General features: G+C 58.5%; 1 protein-coding gene across 1 annotated transcript; it reads left to right on the top strand.

The window, feature by feature from the left end:
- Nucleotides 1–3,803: 3,803 nt before the first annotated feature.
- GRIN2C (glutamate ionotropic receptor NMDA type subunit 2C) lies at nt 3,804–13,880 on the top strand (the record flags this gene model as incomplete). Its single annotated transcript, XM_083874739.1, has 12 exons — nt 3,804–4,211; nt 5,754–6,349; nt 6,882–6,996; nt 7,556–7,767; nt 7,883–8,051; nt 8,408–8,561; nt 9,869–9,994; nt 10,081–10,310; nt 10,528–10,688; nt 11,230–11,417; nt 11,938–12,170; nt 12,549–13,880. 12 exons carry the CDS (start codon nt 3,804–3,806, stop codon nt 13,878–13,880), a joined length of 3,924 nt encoding a protein of 1,307 aa, XP_083730865.1.
- Nucleotides 13,881–14,123: the final 243 nt, after the last annotated feature.

Raw genomic sequence — 14,123 nt, 5'->3', positions numbered from 1 at the left:
GGGCGCTGTTCTGGGGGGCTCTGCCAGGAGCGGGAGGCAGGAAAAAAATTTTGGAGACCTCCCCGGGTGCCAGCAGCCCTGTGTCCCCCGCCGCCACCTTGCGTAACCCAGCGGCAGGCAGGACACTTGGCGTTTATTTTTGGTTAATCCATATTCGACCTTTTTAAGCTTGTGCGTGTGCGGGGCCCTGAGCATCGCATCCCCCGGCCGCAGCCCCCGGCCCGCAACTGTTGCTGTCGAGGAAGGGGAGGGCGGGGAGGAAGAGGAGGGGGATGCCCGGTGCTGAGGGATGAAGGTTGAAAGGAGACGGTGCCTTGCCGGGGGCTGCCGGTGCTTCTCTCTCCCGAGTCATCCCCCCTGCACGGGGACAGGGAAGGTGAGGAGTTGTCTTTGAGGAGGTTTTGCTGTTTTTTCCCCTTTCTGAGGGGCTTCACCGAGGTCTCCTTGCACCTCAGGCAATGACAAGCCCTGGGACATCCTGGTGCCCTCCTGTGTGCCCCCTCTCCTCCCCAGATGGCTCCTGCCAGGTTTGGCTTTGCTCTGTCCTTTCCGTCCCCATCCCCTGGTGCAGGCTGCGTTTTCCCTCATTTCAGGCTCGGAGGCTTTTTGTTTTTTTTTTTGGAGGGAAGATAAGGTTTCTCTTTCCTGAGTGATATTTGGCATTTTGGAATTTTATTTCTCCCATTCCCGACGTGTAAATATCTGCATGAGATCTCCCTCTGTTGGAGCAGGGGAAGGAGTGAGGGCTAAAAAGGAGGTTTAAAACGAGGAGCAAACTTTCCCTGTTGCATTAAATTTACATTTCAGGGTCTGGTGAGAGGTGAGGGTTCTGTTGGTGCCTTTAGCGTGAGGTTTCTGTGAGTTTGGTGCACCAGGGGAAGTTGTGCCTAGGGAGGTGGTTAACCTGGCTCAAAACTACCCCAAAGCAACAAAAAAACAAGTGCCAAAGGCACCGAGCAGCTTTGTGGTGTCCTCTGGTCCTTGGGGAGGCTGCCAGGAGGTGGCATTGCCTTGCCCAGGCCCCTGACCCTGACTGGCCACTGGTCCCTCACGCAGCTGGAAAATCTCCCTTTTGGGAAAGTCTTTTCCCAAGGGACCAATTCCGCAGTGCTTCCTAAAAGGGGTTGAAAAACGTGGATTTTCTTTGAAGTTGGCAGGGGCTGTGCTGTGCTGAGCCCAAGAGCAGTCCCAGCTCTGGCAGTAGCTCTGGGATGGGATCAGCTTCTCCTCAGCCTCCAATACTTCCCTGCAATCTGTCACCCCCCAAAAAATCCCCAAATTCTCCTGTTCCCCTCTAGCTCAGTACAGAAAACAATGGGCTGGAAACGCATGGTCTTGGCCAGGCTGGAGGAGCCCTTTGCCTCCCAAATTTGGCAATTTTGGAGCAGCCCCATCTCCAACCTGCCCATGGAGCCCTTGCCAGCCATAGGCTCTCTGGCCTTAAACCCCTCCATCCTCTTCCTCTGGATGTCTCTTCATCTGCCAGAGGCTGTGCTGAGCCAGCCTGACTCCGTGTGGTGGCTCCGGATTCCTGGCAAGGATGGAAATTCATTGCCCTGCTTGTCTCAGCCCTGGCTGAAGGATGGGATGGGCCCATACCCACCGCCCCTCTGCTGCTGCCATTGTGTTCTGGCTGTGAGGGATGGGGATATTTTCCACCTGTGGCTTGGTCTGTGGGAAATCAGGTTGCTCAAGCCTGTCCCCAGTCACAGGCAGGAGCAGGGGGTGACAGAGCTTGGCATTGCAGGGGACGACCACTGGTCTGTGCCTGGAGTACTCGGTACTGGAAGAGGCTCCCGAGCTTGGGCAAGAGCTGAGTTGAGGAAGAGGAGTAAGTGAGGTGCCAGGGCTGACATGAGCAAACCCCATCAATCACCACAAGGGCCCAGAGTGTATCCAAACGTCCTTGAGGAGGGCTCAGACGGGCAGTGCTGCTGGCAGGGCGATTCTGTTTGTTTTGGGTGGCGTGTTGCTCCCCTTCCTCTCTGCTCGGGTAGCTGATGCCGGATTCCTGATGAATTATTTATCACAGGACTAAAAATACTTGGGAATTCGCAGTGAGGAGCAGGCAGTGCAGGCTGCCCTGCCACTGAGCTGGCCGTGCTGGAGCATGGGACGCTGCCAGCATGGCATGACTCACCTGCTGCCCTCTCTGGCCAAGGGGCCCTGGCTACGGCCATCGGTGTGGCTTTGTGGCTCCTGCAGCTCCACCAGCTGTGATGTGGAGTGGGGTGAGGGATGCAGTCAGGTCGGGTGAACCCCCTGGGTGATGGTGGGTGCTGGGGGTGGGTGATTCCCTGATGAAACTCACCTGGCTGAGAGAGATGCTGCTCGGTGAGCATCAGTGCCTGGACAGGTGCCTGAGCCTTCCTGGTAGCCATGGGGTACAGGAGGGAAATGTGTGGTTTGTGTTCCCTGTCTCTCTGGAGGTTACAGCCCCAGTGCTCAAATCTGTACCGAGCAGCTCTCGCAGGGTGCCCAGCCCGGCAGCTGTTGGGTTTATATCCTGCATTTCCAGTCCAACATGCCGGCAGCGTTTCGCAGTGTCCGTCACTGCGGCATGGAGCAGTGTTGGGGTGCAGGTCGCTGGGGCAGCCCAGACCCCAAATCCAGCTGGGACTCAGTGAGAGGAGCATCTGGCTGTGCTGAAGACACGTTAAGCAACAGCAGCTTTTAATTGCAAGTGACGTTTCTTAGCACCAGCTGGCACCTTGCTGCATGAAGCAACACTGGTGCGTGGCTGGTGCCACTGTGGAGGGCTGCTTGTCCCCCTCCTGCTGCCCAGCTTGGCATGAGTGTGACAGTCCTGGGGGAAATGGGGCTCAGAAGGGCTTGGATAGCCCTGGCCACAGGTTGGTTTTGCTGGCGGTCTCTGAGAGGTGAACTCCAGCACAGGGGTGCATCACTGTGGGCAGGGATGTGTCCCTTTTCAGGGGACTGTCACCACAACTGCTGCAGTGTGAGCACACACTGGCAGTGGGGAATTGGGGATGTGCCCAAACAGCCCCTGAGAGCCTGGATTTGGGGTGCAGACAGCAGAGACACCGTGTGAAGGGTGTCCCATCTGGGTGGATACTGCCAGCAGGGCACACACCGTGGGGGTAAAGAGAAGAAGGAGGAAAGCTGAAGGATGCTGTGGAAAACTTGGAGGGAAAGCTTGGAGATACAGAACCAGATAGGTGCATTGGTTGGGATTTTGTGGCAGAGAAGGGGCTAAGGTAGAGTGATGGGCGGGAGACAGGCAGTGGGACAGGCAGGGGACCAGCTACTTCAGTGATTCGCAAAATCTCAACAAACAGGGTGCAGAGCTGAACCATCCCTCAAGGGCAGAGCCTTTGAATATTGAAGGAGGCTGTCTGCTGCAGAGAGAGGCACCAAGGAGCTGCCAGCCCCTCCTGGCACCTCTTGCAGCTGTCCCTGGCTGAAGGGATGATATGGACCAATGTAGCAGTGGTGGCTTTTGGATGGGGTGGGAGGGCAGTGGGAGGGAGATGGTGATGGTGAGATGGGGACAGGGTGGTGGTGGGAAGCAGGGACTGGCTGTGAAGGGTTAGTGGCTGATAAAACTGGAGACAACAGACACAGCACTGAGGTGTACAGTGGGTGGCGAATACAACCCTGTACCCCATTCCTTCACCACATCCAGTGTCCAAGGGATGAGGGTCCCTGTGTTCTCTGGGGTCAGCCCTCAATGGTGATGCTCCAGGGCAGTGGGGAGGTCTGGGCAGGTGGGGCTGGGGGTCCTGGTGTGCGGCTGGATGCAAAGGCCTGTGTGCTGTGCTGGCAGGGACACGCTGGTGGACATGGGCAGAGCGCCGGCGCACACTCTGCTACTGTCGATGGTGCTGGGCTGCTCGGCCGCCTTCACGGACATCCTGCTGCCCGGCCCCGAGGAGCCCATGGTCAACGTGGCCGTGGTGTTCGGGGGCACGTCCTACCCCCTGCACATCCGCTCCCGCCTGAGCCCCCAGAGCTTCCTGGACATGCCCCTGGAGATCCACCCCATCACCGTTGTCGTCAACAACACCAACCCCAGCACCCTCCTCACCCAGATCTGCGACATCCTCGCCAGCCACAAGATCCACGGCATCGTCTTTGAAGACAACGTGGGCACAGAGGCCGTGGCCCAGATCCTTGACTTCATCTCCTCCCAGACACAGGTCCCCATCATCAGCATCAGTGGCGGGTCTGCAGTGGTCCTGACACCAAAGGTGAGGTAGTCACTTGGTGTTTCCAGGGGGGGATGAGAGAAATGAAGAACTGTTAGAGCAGGGTAGGTAAGGGCTGTGGAATGCTGGAGGGCAGAGGAACTGCTGGGCTGCAGCCTTTGGGATCAGGGGCAGGAATGCTGGATCAATGGCTGTGGCAGTGTGGCCAAATGGGGTGGTGGGACATGATGGGATGTTCAAGTAGGGGCCCCATGAATGGGACGTGGGAGAGGACCTCAGCACCCTGTGGAAGGACCTTCCCTGGTGTGCTGTGTCCTGTGTCCACCAAGGGATGGTGGGTTGGTGGCACTGGGGCTGCTGGGGCAGTGACAGGGTTATCACAACCTTATCTTCCTCCTGCCCTGCTGGGGCTGGATCCAGCCCTGGAGTGGCCAGGTGTGCAGGATGAAGAAGTCTTGCTCGGCTGTGGTGGTGATCTCAGGTACAGCACGGCTGACACAGGATTTCTGTCTTCTCTGCTCCTCACTGGCATCAGAACACTGCCAGTTACTGTCACCTGCCTGCAGGGAACTGCTGGCAGCAGGGAAAGCTGGAGCCAGGCTGGAGAGTCCTGGGTGTGGAGATTTGGGTTATCTCCTCATAGTGGCTCATCCCACTCTGCCCGGCCTGGATGCTGGAGGGGTTTCAGTGCTTGCTCTTCCCTGTGGCTGGAGATCCTGCCCTTCTTCAGGGAACAGATTTTGTGCTTTTCTTGCATTGTGGTTTGGGGCCCAATCTCCCTGGATTGCACCCCTACAGCCCTGTGTGTACCCACTGGTTCTCGCGGAGCACCTTGAGCTCCTTGAGGGTGGGTGGCAGTGGGTGCAGTGGGCTCTGGTTGGTGCAGTGGACTCACGTGGGTGTAGAGGGCTCAGATAGTGCCCAGAGCAATGGAAAAATATCCATGACTTTTTTGTCTGGGTGATTTTCTGCAGCTTTCTCCAGGGGTTGGGTATTTTGGGGTCAGTGGAAGGATCTGTCTCCTCCTCCCTGTCTGGGATTCCGTGGGGCTCACCCAGACTACTTTTCTAGAGATGGAAGGGGTCTGGGTGGCAAAACCCTGCTGCCTGCACATCACCTTCGGCAACTGCCATTCACTGAATCATTTAAGACAGAATCAGACCAATTAAGGTTTGCTAATGAGAGGCCAGATGGCTGGGGAGGTGGAGCGGGAGGGAAGGAGCCACACAGGCTCTGGCTGCAGGTAGTGAGATGGAGCAGGGATGGGATTTATGCTCCTGGCAGAGCTCTCACCCACCTCCTTCTCCTGGTTTAAGGAGAAACTGATGATTTCCTTTAGAGGATGGAGGAATTTTTGTTCAATATGCTAAGAAATGGATGTGAGGCTTCAGGAGTTGACCCTTTGCATGGGGTGAAGTTCTTTGGAGGAGGATTAGTCTGATTTTGGGTGTCTCCAGCCCACACACTGCACTGGTTCATGGCAATCTTTAACTTTTCATGATGGCAAATTCAAGGGGGCTTGGATGGGTGCAAGAGACCTGGATCATGATGCCAGAGCAGCCCCTGATCCCTCTCCTCCCACAGGAGCCTGGATCAGCTTTCCTGCAGTTGGGTGTCTCCATCGAGCAGCAAATCCAGGTGATCTTCAAGGTGCTGGAGGAATACGACTGGGGCTCCTTTGCTGTCATCACCAGTCTCTACCCAGGCTACAACATCTTCCTGGACCTCATCCGCTCCTTCACGGATGCCAGCTACTTTGGCTGGGAGCTGCAGGAGGTGCTCACCTTTGAGATGAGCCAGGAGCAGAGCAGCTCCAGGACGCAGCGGCTCCTGCGCCAGATTGATGCCCAGGTCCTCATTGTTTACTGCTCCCGAGAGGAGGCCGAGTATCTCTTCTCCATGGCGGAACAAGCCGGGCTCGTGGGGCCAGGATACGTCTGGATTGTGCCCAGCATGACAGTGGGCAACATGGAGGTGCCACCCTCCTCCTTCCCCGTCGGCCTCATCAGCGTGGTGACGGAGAGCTGGAAGCTGAGCCTGCGGCAGAAGGTGCGGGACGGTGTGGCCATCATTGCCATGGGGGCAGCCAGCTTCTTCCGTGCCCATGGATACCTCCCAGAGGTGGGGAGGGACTGCTGGACCCCCACTAGGGCCACTGCCACCAACAGCAGCTTCTACCGGTGAGGCCTGGGGACCCCCTGGGGTGGCTGTGAAATGGGAGGAGTGGGGGAAAGGCAGGGAAAGGGCAGGGGAGGAGGGGGATGGAGCTGGCGGGCAGCAAGGGTGGTGTTCACTGGGGACTAAAGCTCTTGGCTATCCATGCCTCTTGGCTGGGATTCTCCTGGAGCCTCTCCCAAGAGATCTCCCAGCATCTCCCTTGCCTTTCCCCATGTTTCTTGGCGACTCAGGACCCCTGGGGGTCTCAGGGGGGCTATCACAGCTCAGTGGCACCTCGGGGTTGCTGTGGCAGTCTGTGCATCCTCAGCCCTGCAGTGGGCCATCATCCTCGCTGCCTCCTTGCTGTAAGAGCTTTCTCCAGCTCCCCCCTGCCCCTTGCATGGGGGCTAAAGCTGGTCCCCAGCTCTCAGCCCCACATGTCTCCATGGGACCTGTGGCAGCCTGGCTGAAGGTGGAGGAGGAGGAGGAGGAGGAGCAGGGCTGTACAGTGCAGGGCTGCGCCACCAGGGGCTTACAGTCTCTGTGTCCCACCAGGCACCTCCTCAATGTGACGTGGGAGCACAGAGACTTCTCCTTCAATGAAGGTGGCTACCTGGTCAGGCCCACCATGGTGGTGATCACGCTCAACCAGCACCGGCTCTGGGAGATGGTAGGACCCCCTGGCTCCCTGGGATGGGCACACTGCAGGGTGGCTGTGCAGGGTGAGCCTGGGGCCATGCACAGGCTGGGGTCCTATCTTGGGGTGGGTTGTACCATGCAAAATCCAAAAGTATCATGGCTGGTCCCAAAAATAGCCATGGTGCCATGATGAGGATTTGCAGCAATGATAAGCACCAAAGCTCTTCCAAGAGTTGTCAGTTTTCCCTTGCAATTCAGCTGATAAGTTCAAAAAAAGTCAGAAATGTAGATGCCCACCTCTGGAGAACAGCAGACAGAAACACCTAGACCTGAAACAAGATCCATGAAGGGTTTTTTGGTAGTTTGAAATTATTTTGGGTAAAGTTTGGCCAGATTTGTGCTCATCTGAGTGTGTAGCTCGGGGCTCAGGAGGAAACACCTCACCCTGTGGTCCAGGGGTGTGTGGGGAAAGGGATGCTGAGATGAGGCTCACCAGGAATAAGCCCCAAATATGGGAGGATGGATATGAGATCGTGTGTGACCCACAGAGCCACTCACTGGGGTGGCCCTGTGCTCTCGTTTGGGGGCAGGTGGGCAAGTGGGAGAAAGGCATCATCCACATGAAGTACCCGGTGTGGCCCCGCTATGGCTCCTTCATGCAGCCCGTGGTCGACAACCGCCACCTGACAGTGGCCACCCTGGAGGAGAGACCCTTTGTCATCGTGGAGAACACGGACCCCAGCACGGGGGTCTGCGTGCGCAACACCGTGCCCTGCCGCAAGCAGACCAACTCCTCCCAGAGGTGAGCAGGGACATGGAGCTCAGCAGTTCTGCCCACCACTCACTTGGCACGTGGTGTCCAAGCTGCTCAAAGCATCTCTGTTTGGCCCAACCCATCTTTCCTGGTGTGTTTCCAGTGGTGATGGCCTTGTGGATCCCTACACCAAGCTGTGCTGCAAAGGTTTCTGCATTGACATCCTGAAGAAGCTGGCCAAGGCAGTGAAGTTCTCCTATGACCTCTACCTGGTGACCAATGGCAAACACGGCAAGATTGTCCGTGGGGTCTGGAATGGCATGATTGGTGAGGTAGGGATGGGTGTGGCTCAGAACCACGATTCAGCACTCCCTGGAGGGCACCACTCACTCCTGACCTGGGGCTTTCCTGGTGAAGATGGGATCTGTGGTGGGACTGTGGGCAGGGAACAGCTTGGCATGAGCTCCTCAACAAACAGACAAGTCAGACAAACACCTACAACCCCACAGCAGGTTGTGTCTGTGCCACTGCTCACTTAGGAAGCTTTTTTAAATTTTTTTATTTTTTTATTTTTTAAGGCAGAAATTAAGGCTGGAAATGCTGGAGATGAGGAAATTCCTGGGGAAAGTGGTCTGGGTCCCTCTGCTTGTCCCTCTGCCCATCTCAAGCCCAACTGCCCCTTTTCCAGGTGTACTACAAGCGTGCAGACATGGCCATCGGCTCCCTGACCATCAATGAGGAGCGGTCTGAGATCGTGGATTTCTCTGTGCCCTTTGTGGAGACGGGCATCAGCGTCATGGTGGCCCGGAGCAACGGCACCGTGTCCCCCTCCGCCTTCCTGGGTGAGCCCCGTGTCCCCTTGCCTTTCTGCAGGTTCATCCCATGCTTCCCACAGATGCAAATTTGAAATTGTTCAGTTTTAATAACTTTCAAGAAAAAAAAATCCTAAGTCATAAGGGAAGGAGATTGTGCTGTCGGCTTTGGGGCTTCTTCCTTCCCTGCCTGAATAATCCTTTTATTATGGAGATGGAGGCTGGAGACTGAGGCTGGGCTCAGTGGTTTTGTCCTCTTCATTTCTTGTGTGGAGGAGGGAAGATGGGTACGTGGGGGGATTTACCAGCTTGGAGCTCTGCTTTGGGGACCCATCTCTGCCATCAGCACCAGAGCCAGTGCTTAAGCTGAGTGTAGGAAACCACCAGTGCTAAAAGTTTTATTTAATAAGTTTTACACCAGCAAAGCTGCAGCCTAGGAAGGGGAGGAGACTGGCCAAGGTCGTCAGGAAATTCAGCTCGGGCAGGGCTCTCGGGAAGGGCACAGCAGCAATATCCCAGCTCAGCTGGCACTGGGCTCTTGTGTGGGGAGGGTGCAGGTGGGTGCTGGGGATGCCATGGAAGGTGGGACCATCAGCCTGGGCACATCCTCCTCATCCTGTTCCCCCCAGACCACAAAGCCCAACCTACCACAGAAGCAGGGTCACCTTCACCAGCCCCAGGGACAGACAGAGCATCCTGCCCTGATTTGGCAGGGCCAGGGTCTGCGGTCCCCATGTCCCCATGTCTCCTGCCTCTGTGCTAATGAGCCACATCCCCATCAGGGGAGGCCTCTCCTCCCTGACAGCGAAGGACACGCTGACAAATGGACCTCGGCAGCCGCACGTTGACGGCTCAGATGCATCCCCAGTGCTCCTGCTGCTCCATCCCAGATCATCTTGGGCTGGCAGGGGCTCATTGCCTGTCCCCACTCACGGGGGGCTCTCCCCAGGGCTGAGCAGGGCTGGGGGGCTGGTTCTGTGCCTGATGCAGGCACAGTCCTGTGGCCAGAACCATCATAGGGGACCACCTGTGATCCCATGTGAAACATTCCTACAGTGAGCCTGGAGATGAGCAGCATTTTGTAAACATCTCCCTGTTGGTGAAAACTTGATTTGGTCTAGGCAGAGAAGAATGGCTGCATCCCCCAGCTCTGCAGCAACGCCCTCCCCTCCTGATTCCCTGTGGAGCTGCTTGGCCATGGTGCTGCCAACCTCCAAGTCCTCTCCAAGGAGGAGCAATATGCAGGATGATCCCTCTCCATCCAGGAGGGCTCCTGGCAGTCCTCAGAGGGCCAGGGGATGTCCTTGGAGGCTCACAAAGTTCTACTTGCTTTGCAGAGCCTTATAGCCCAGCCGTGTGGGTCATGATGTTTGTCATGTGCCTCACTGTGGTGGCCATCACTGTCTTCGTGTTTGAGTATTTCAGCCCCGTTGGCTACAACCAGAACCTCACCAGCGGCAAGAGTGAGTTGGGGAGGTGGGAGCTGGGAGGGGGAACATGTCCCTGGCTGGGCTGACAATTCTCTCCCCTCTATTCCCTGTCCTTGCAGGGCCAGGAGGTCCCACCTTCACCATTGGCAAGTCTGTATGGCTGCTGTGGGCTCTGGTCTTCAACAACTCAGTTCCCATTGAGAACCCCAAAGGCACCACCAGCAAGATCATGGTGCTCATCTGGGCCTTCTTCGCCGTCATCTTCCTGGCCAGCTACACGGCCAACCTGGCTGCCTTCATGATCCAGGAGCAGTACATTGACACTGTGTCGGGGCTGAGTGACAGGAAGGTGGGGCTGATCGTTGGGTTGGGAAACCTAAAAAAATCCCTAAAAAAGCTCAACTTTTTAAAGTTACTGGCAGTGATGTGTGTGGAGCTACGCATCACTGCCAGTTGGCTGGGCATGAGTGCATGAGTAGAAGGCTGGCTGTGGGGAGGGGACATGCTGGGGACATGGAAAGACACGGGCAGCATGTGATGCCACCCCTTGGGGCTCACCATTGCAGTTCCAGAAGCCACAGGAGCAGTACCCACCCTTCCGCTTTGGCACCGTCCCCAACGGCAGCACTGAGAGGAACATCCGCAGCAACTACCCCGACATGCACACCCACATGGTCAAGTACAACCAGCGCTCTGTGGAGGATGCCCTCACCAGCCTCAAAATGGGGTATGGCTCCCTGAGATGTGGTATGGTCCTCCAGATGGTGTATGGCCCCCCAGATGGGGTATGACTCTCAGAGCTCCTCCAAATGGCATATAGCACCCCCAAATAACTGTGGCTCCCTGGAATGGGGTACAGGACCTCCCAGATGGAGAAGGCATTTTTCAACTGGGGTACAATCCCCTAAAAGTTGGATGTGACCCCCTCGGGCTGGGTTAGGCTCTCCCAGACAGGGTATAGCTCTGTGCATCTTCTCTGGATGAAGTACAGGACCCCCAAAACAGGGCACAGCCTGCTGCAGATGGGGTACAGCTTCATACAGCTCCCCTCAAAAGAGATGCAGCTCACTTCAGGTGGGGCATGGCTTCCTCAAGTGGTACACAACTCCCCCCAAGGGGTACTTCCCCTCCAAGAGACCCCAAGAGCACATAGACCCCTCTCCAGATGGGCTACAGCTTTCTGAAAGATCTCCTGAAATAGGCACAGCAATCAAACAAAAAAGGGGCTTCCAGACCCCCTCTCACCCTTGCTCCTGTTGGTGTGGCAGGAAGCTGGATGCCTTCATCTATGATGCGGCGGTGCTCAACTACATGGCGGGCAAGGACGAGGGCTGCAAGCTGGTGACCATCGGCAGTGGGAAGGTGTTTGCCACCACGGGCTACGGCATCGCCCTGCAGAAGGACTCGCGCTGGAAGAGAGCTATTGACCTGGCCCTGCTCCAGTTCCTGGGAGACGGTGGGTGCTTGTGTGAGCTCCTCGTTAGCCTGTCCCCATCCTCACCCCACCTCTGCCCTGCAGATTAACCCAGGGGATAGGGCTTTGGTCCTCAGACGCCGTGCAGCCTTCACAGCTGACGTCCTCATGGCAGGATGGCACTGAGGGATTTCACCAGCTCCTTTCAGGGGATGTGAAATCATCTGGATGTTGTGGGTGTCATTCTCTCTGGGGCTGTAAAATCCTGGAGACGGCTATGCACAACAATTGAGGGTCCTGAGGAGCAGCCTGGGAAAAGGACAAGTAAGCATGGCTGGGTGGAACATGGGCAGGGGACAATCAGGACCCTGGAGAGGGACAAGTGATTGGTGGGATGCTCAGACCAAGGGCAACAGAAAGCATGAGGTGATTCCAGCTCCAGAGGCTCAGGGGTCTAATCACCCTCCTCCACCCACAGTAGGGTAGAAAGAGGCAGGGATGTGCTTGGGAAAATGACTCCCGGGGTGGATTTTCACCCCCTGCACTGTTGTGCATGTCCCAGGTGAGACCCAGAAGCTGGAGACGGTTTGGCTGTCAGGGATCTGCCAGAATGAGAAGAACGAGGTGATGAGCAGCAAGCTGGACATTGACAACATGGCCGGGGTTTTCTACATGCTGCTGGTGGCCATGGGGCTGAGCCTGCTGGTCTTCTCCTGGGAGCACCTCGTCTACTGGAAGCTGCGTCATTCCGTCCCCAAGTCCCACAAGCTTGATTTCCTCCTGGCCATCAGCAGGGTGAGGGATGCTGACAGGGGCTTTCAAGGGGCTCAAATGTCTTCACACGGTGTCACAGGGATGGGCACGGCTTGGTGGGCATTGTCGTTTGACTTGCATGGGAGGGACCGGAGAGATTCTTGTTGATGTGAAATCATGGTGAAAAAAGGCAGCTTTGGGGGAAAGGGCTCAGTCCTGGGAATGACCCCACATCCTTATTAGCATCCCTGGGGAAAAGGGTGATAGAGGATGGTGTCACCCATGCTGACACTTGCTGGGGATGCTGGGGAGGGCGCGTCTGTTCTCTGCAGCATGAATTCAGCTCAGTAGGGTTGGCTCAGGGGGGCAGGACCCCACTGAGCTTGCTGACAATGAGGGGACCCCCATTTCTCCCTACAGGGCATCTACAGCTGCTTCAACGGGGTGCAGACCCTGTCGAGCCCCGGGCGGGCCCCCACACCCGATGTCACCGCCAGCTCAGCCCAGGCCAACGTGCTGAAAATGCTGCAGGCGGCCAAAGAGATGGTGACAACGGCCAGCGTGGGCGGCTCACTGGAGCAGGCCACCCGCACCATCGAGGACTGGAGCAACCACAGCGAGCGCCTCCAGACCACCTTCTCCCTGAGGACACCGCAGCTGGTGGTGCAGAACAGCACCGGCGCACACCGGGGCCCCCCCTCCGGCCCGTACCCTGCCGAGAGGCTGGGGAGAGCCCACGCTCCCAAGGGGGCTCCCCTGGGGCTGCCGCTGCCCCAGCCCGTCCCCGTGGACTCCCATCTGCACGGGGAGGAGAACTGGAGAGGGGCGAACGAGCACCCCCACCTGCTACACCCCCTGAAGTTTCGGGGCGGCTGTGTAGGGGATGGAGCCCTCGCAGGTTTCCCCCACCTCCTGGTGAAGACTTCTCCAGGAGGGGATTATGGGGAGCAGATGCTGGTGGGGAACCATGTGGGGGCTCCCCTCCCGCCCCCCACATCCCCCAGGGACCTCCCACCGCCGGACATCTACAGGGAGCACAAGCGGCCGCCGGGGCGGGGGGAGCGGCTGCAAAACAACCCCCTGTTCCAGCGGGACGGGGCACACGGGGGCTCAGGGACTCTGCCCCGGCTGCTCTCGGCGGCGGAGAAGAAGCGGGAGGCGGGCAGCGCCTTCCCGCCTCCATCCTGCTCCCGCGGAGCCTTCCCGAAAGTCACCAGGACTTGCAGAGCCAGGGCCGAGCCGGGGCGGCCGGAGGCGGCGGCGATGGAGCGGGAGAGGCCGGGCCGGGTGTCCGGGGAGCGCCGTCCCGCGGGGCTGCGGCGCTGCGGGGCCGCCCGTCCGTCCGTCCGCACCGACGTGCCCGACCTCTTCCCCGAGGCCGAGACCGGCCACGGCTCCGGCTCCCGCTGCCCGCAGCCGCCCGTCACCAGGCTGCCGTCCTACCGGGAGGCTTGTCGGCAAAACCCCCGCGGCGCCGCCACCGTGCCGGGCTGCGCTCCCCACGCCTGCCCGAACTCCTCCGCCAACCTGCCCCTGTACGCCAGACGCCTCTGGCGGGGCTCCCCGCCGCCCCGGGAGCTCCCCGGGCTGTATCCCCGGCGCTGGGACGGCGCCTGCAGGGACTGCGGGAGGCGCGGGGAGCTGGCCCTGCTGCGGGCGGACAGGAGGGACACGCCGGTGGCCCGAGGGATGGCGAGTCCCTGCGCCGGCGGGTCCTGGCGGCGGGTCTCCAGCCTGGAGTCGGAGGTGTGATGGGGGGACAGGGGGGTGTCCGCACCCCTCTGCCTGCCCTGTGCCCGGGGGTGCCCCCGGGCCAGCCAGCGGCTCCCGGCCGGGCTCCGGCCTCCCGGGATGCTCCAAGCGGCTCGGTGAGCTTTGGGGGGAGTCGGAGGAGCCTGGTACGTGCTGGGTCGAGTTCTCCCTACAGGCGGGGTTCCAAACGCATCGTCGCCGTTTCGCCGTCACGTTTCGGTTTCATTCATAGGACTCGAAACG

Source organism: Zosterops lateralis, assembly GCF_965231275.1.
Source record: "Zosterops lateralis genome assembly, chromosome: 18".
NCBI lineage: Eukaryota > Metazoa > Chordata > Aves > Passeriformes > Zosteropidae > Zosterops > Zosterops lateralis.
The sequence above is the reverse complement of the archived record's forward strand: the minus strand, read 5'-3'. Positions and strand labels throughout refer to the sequence as shown.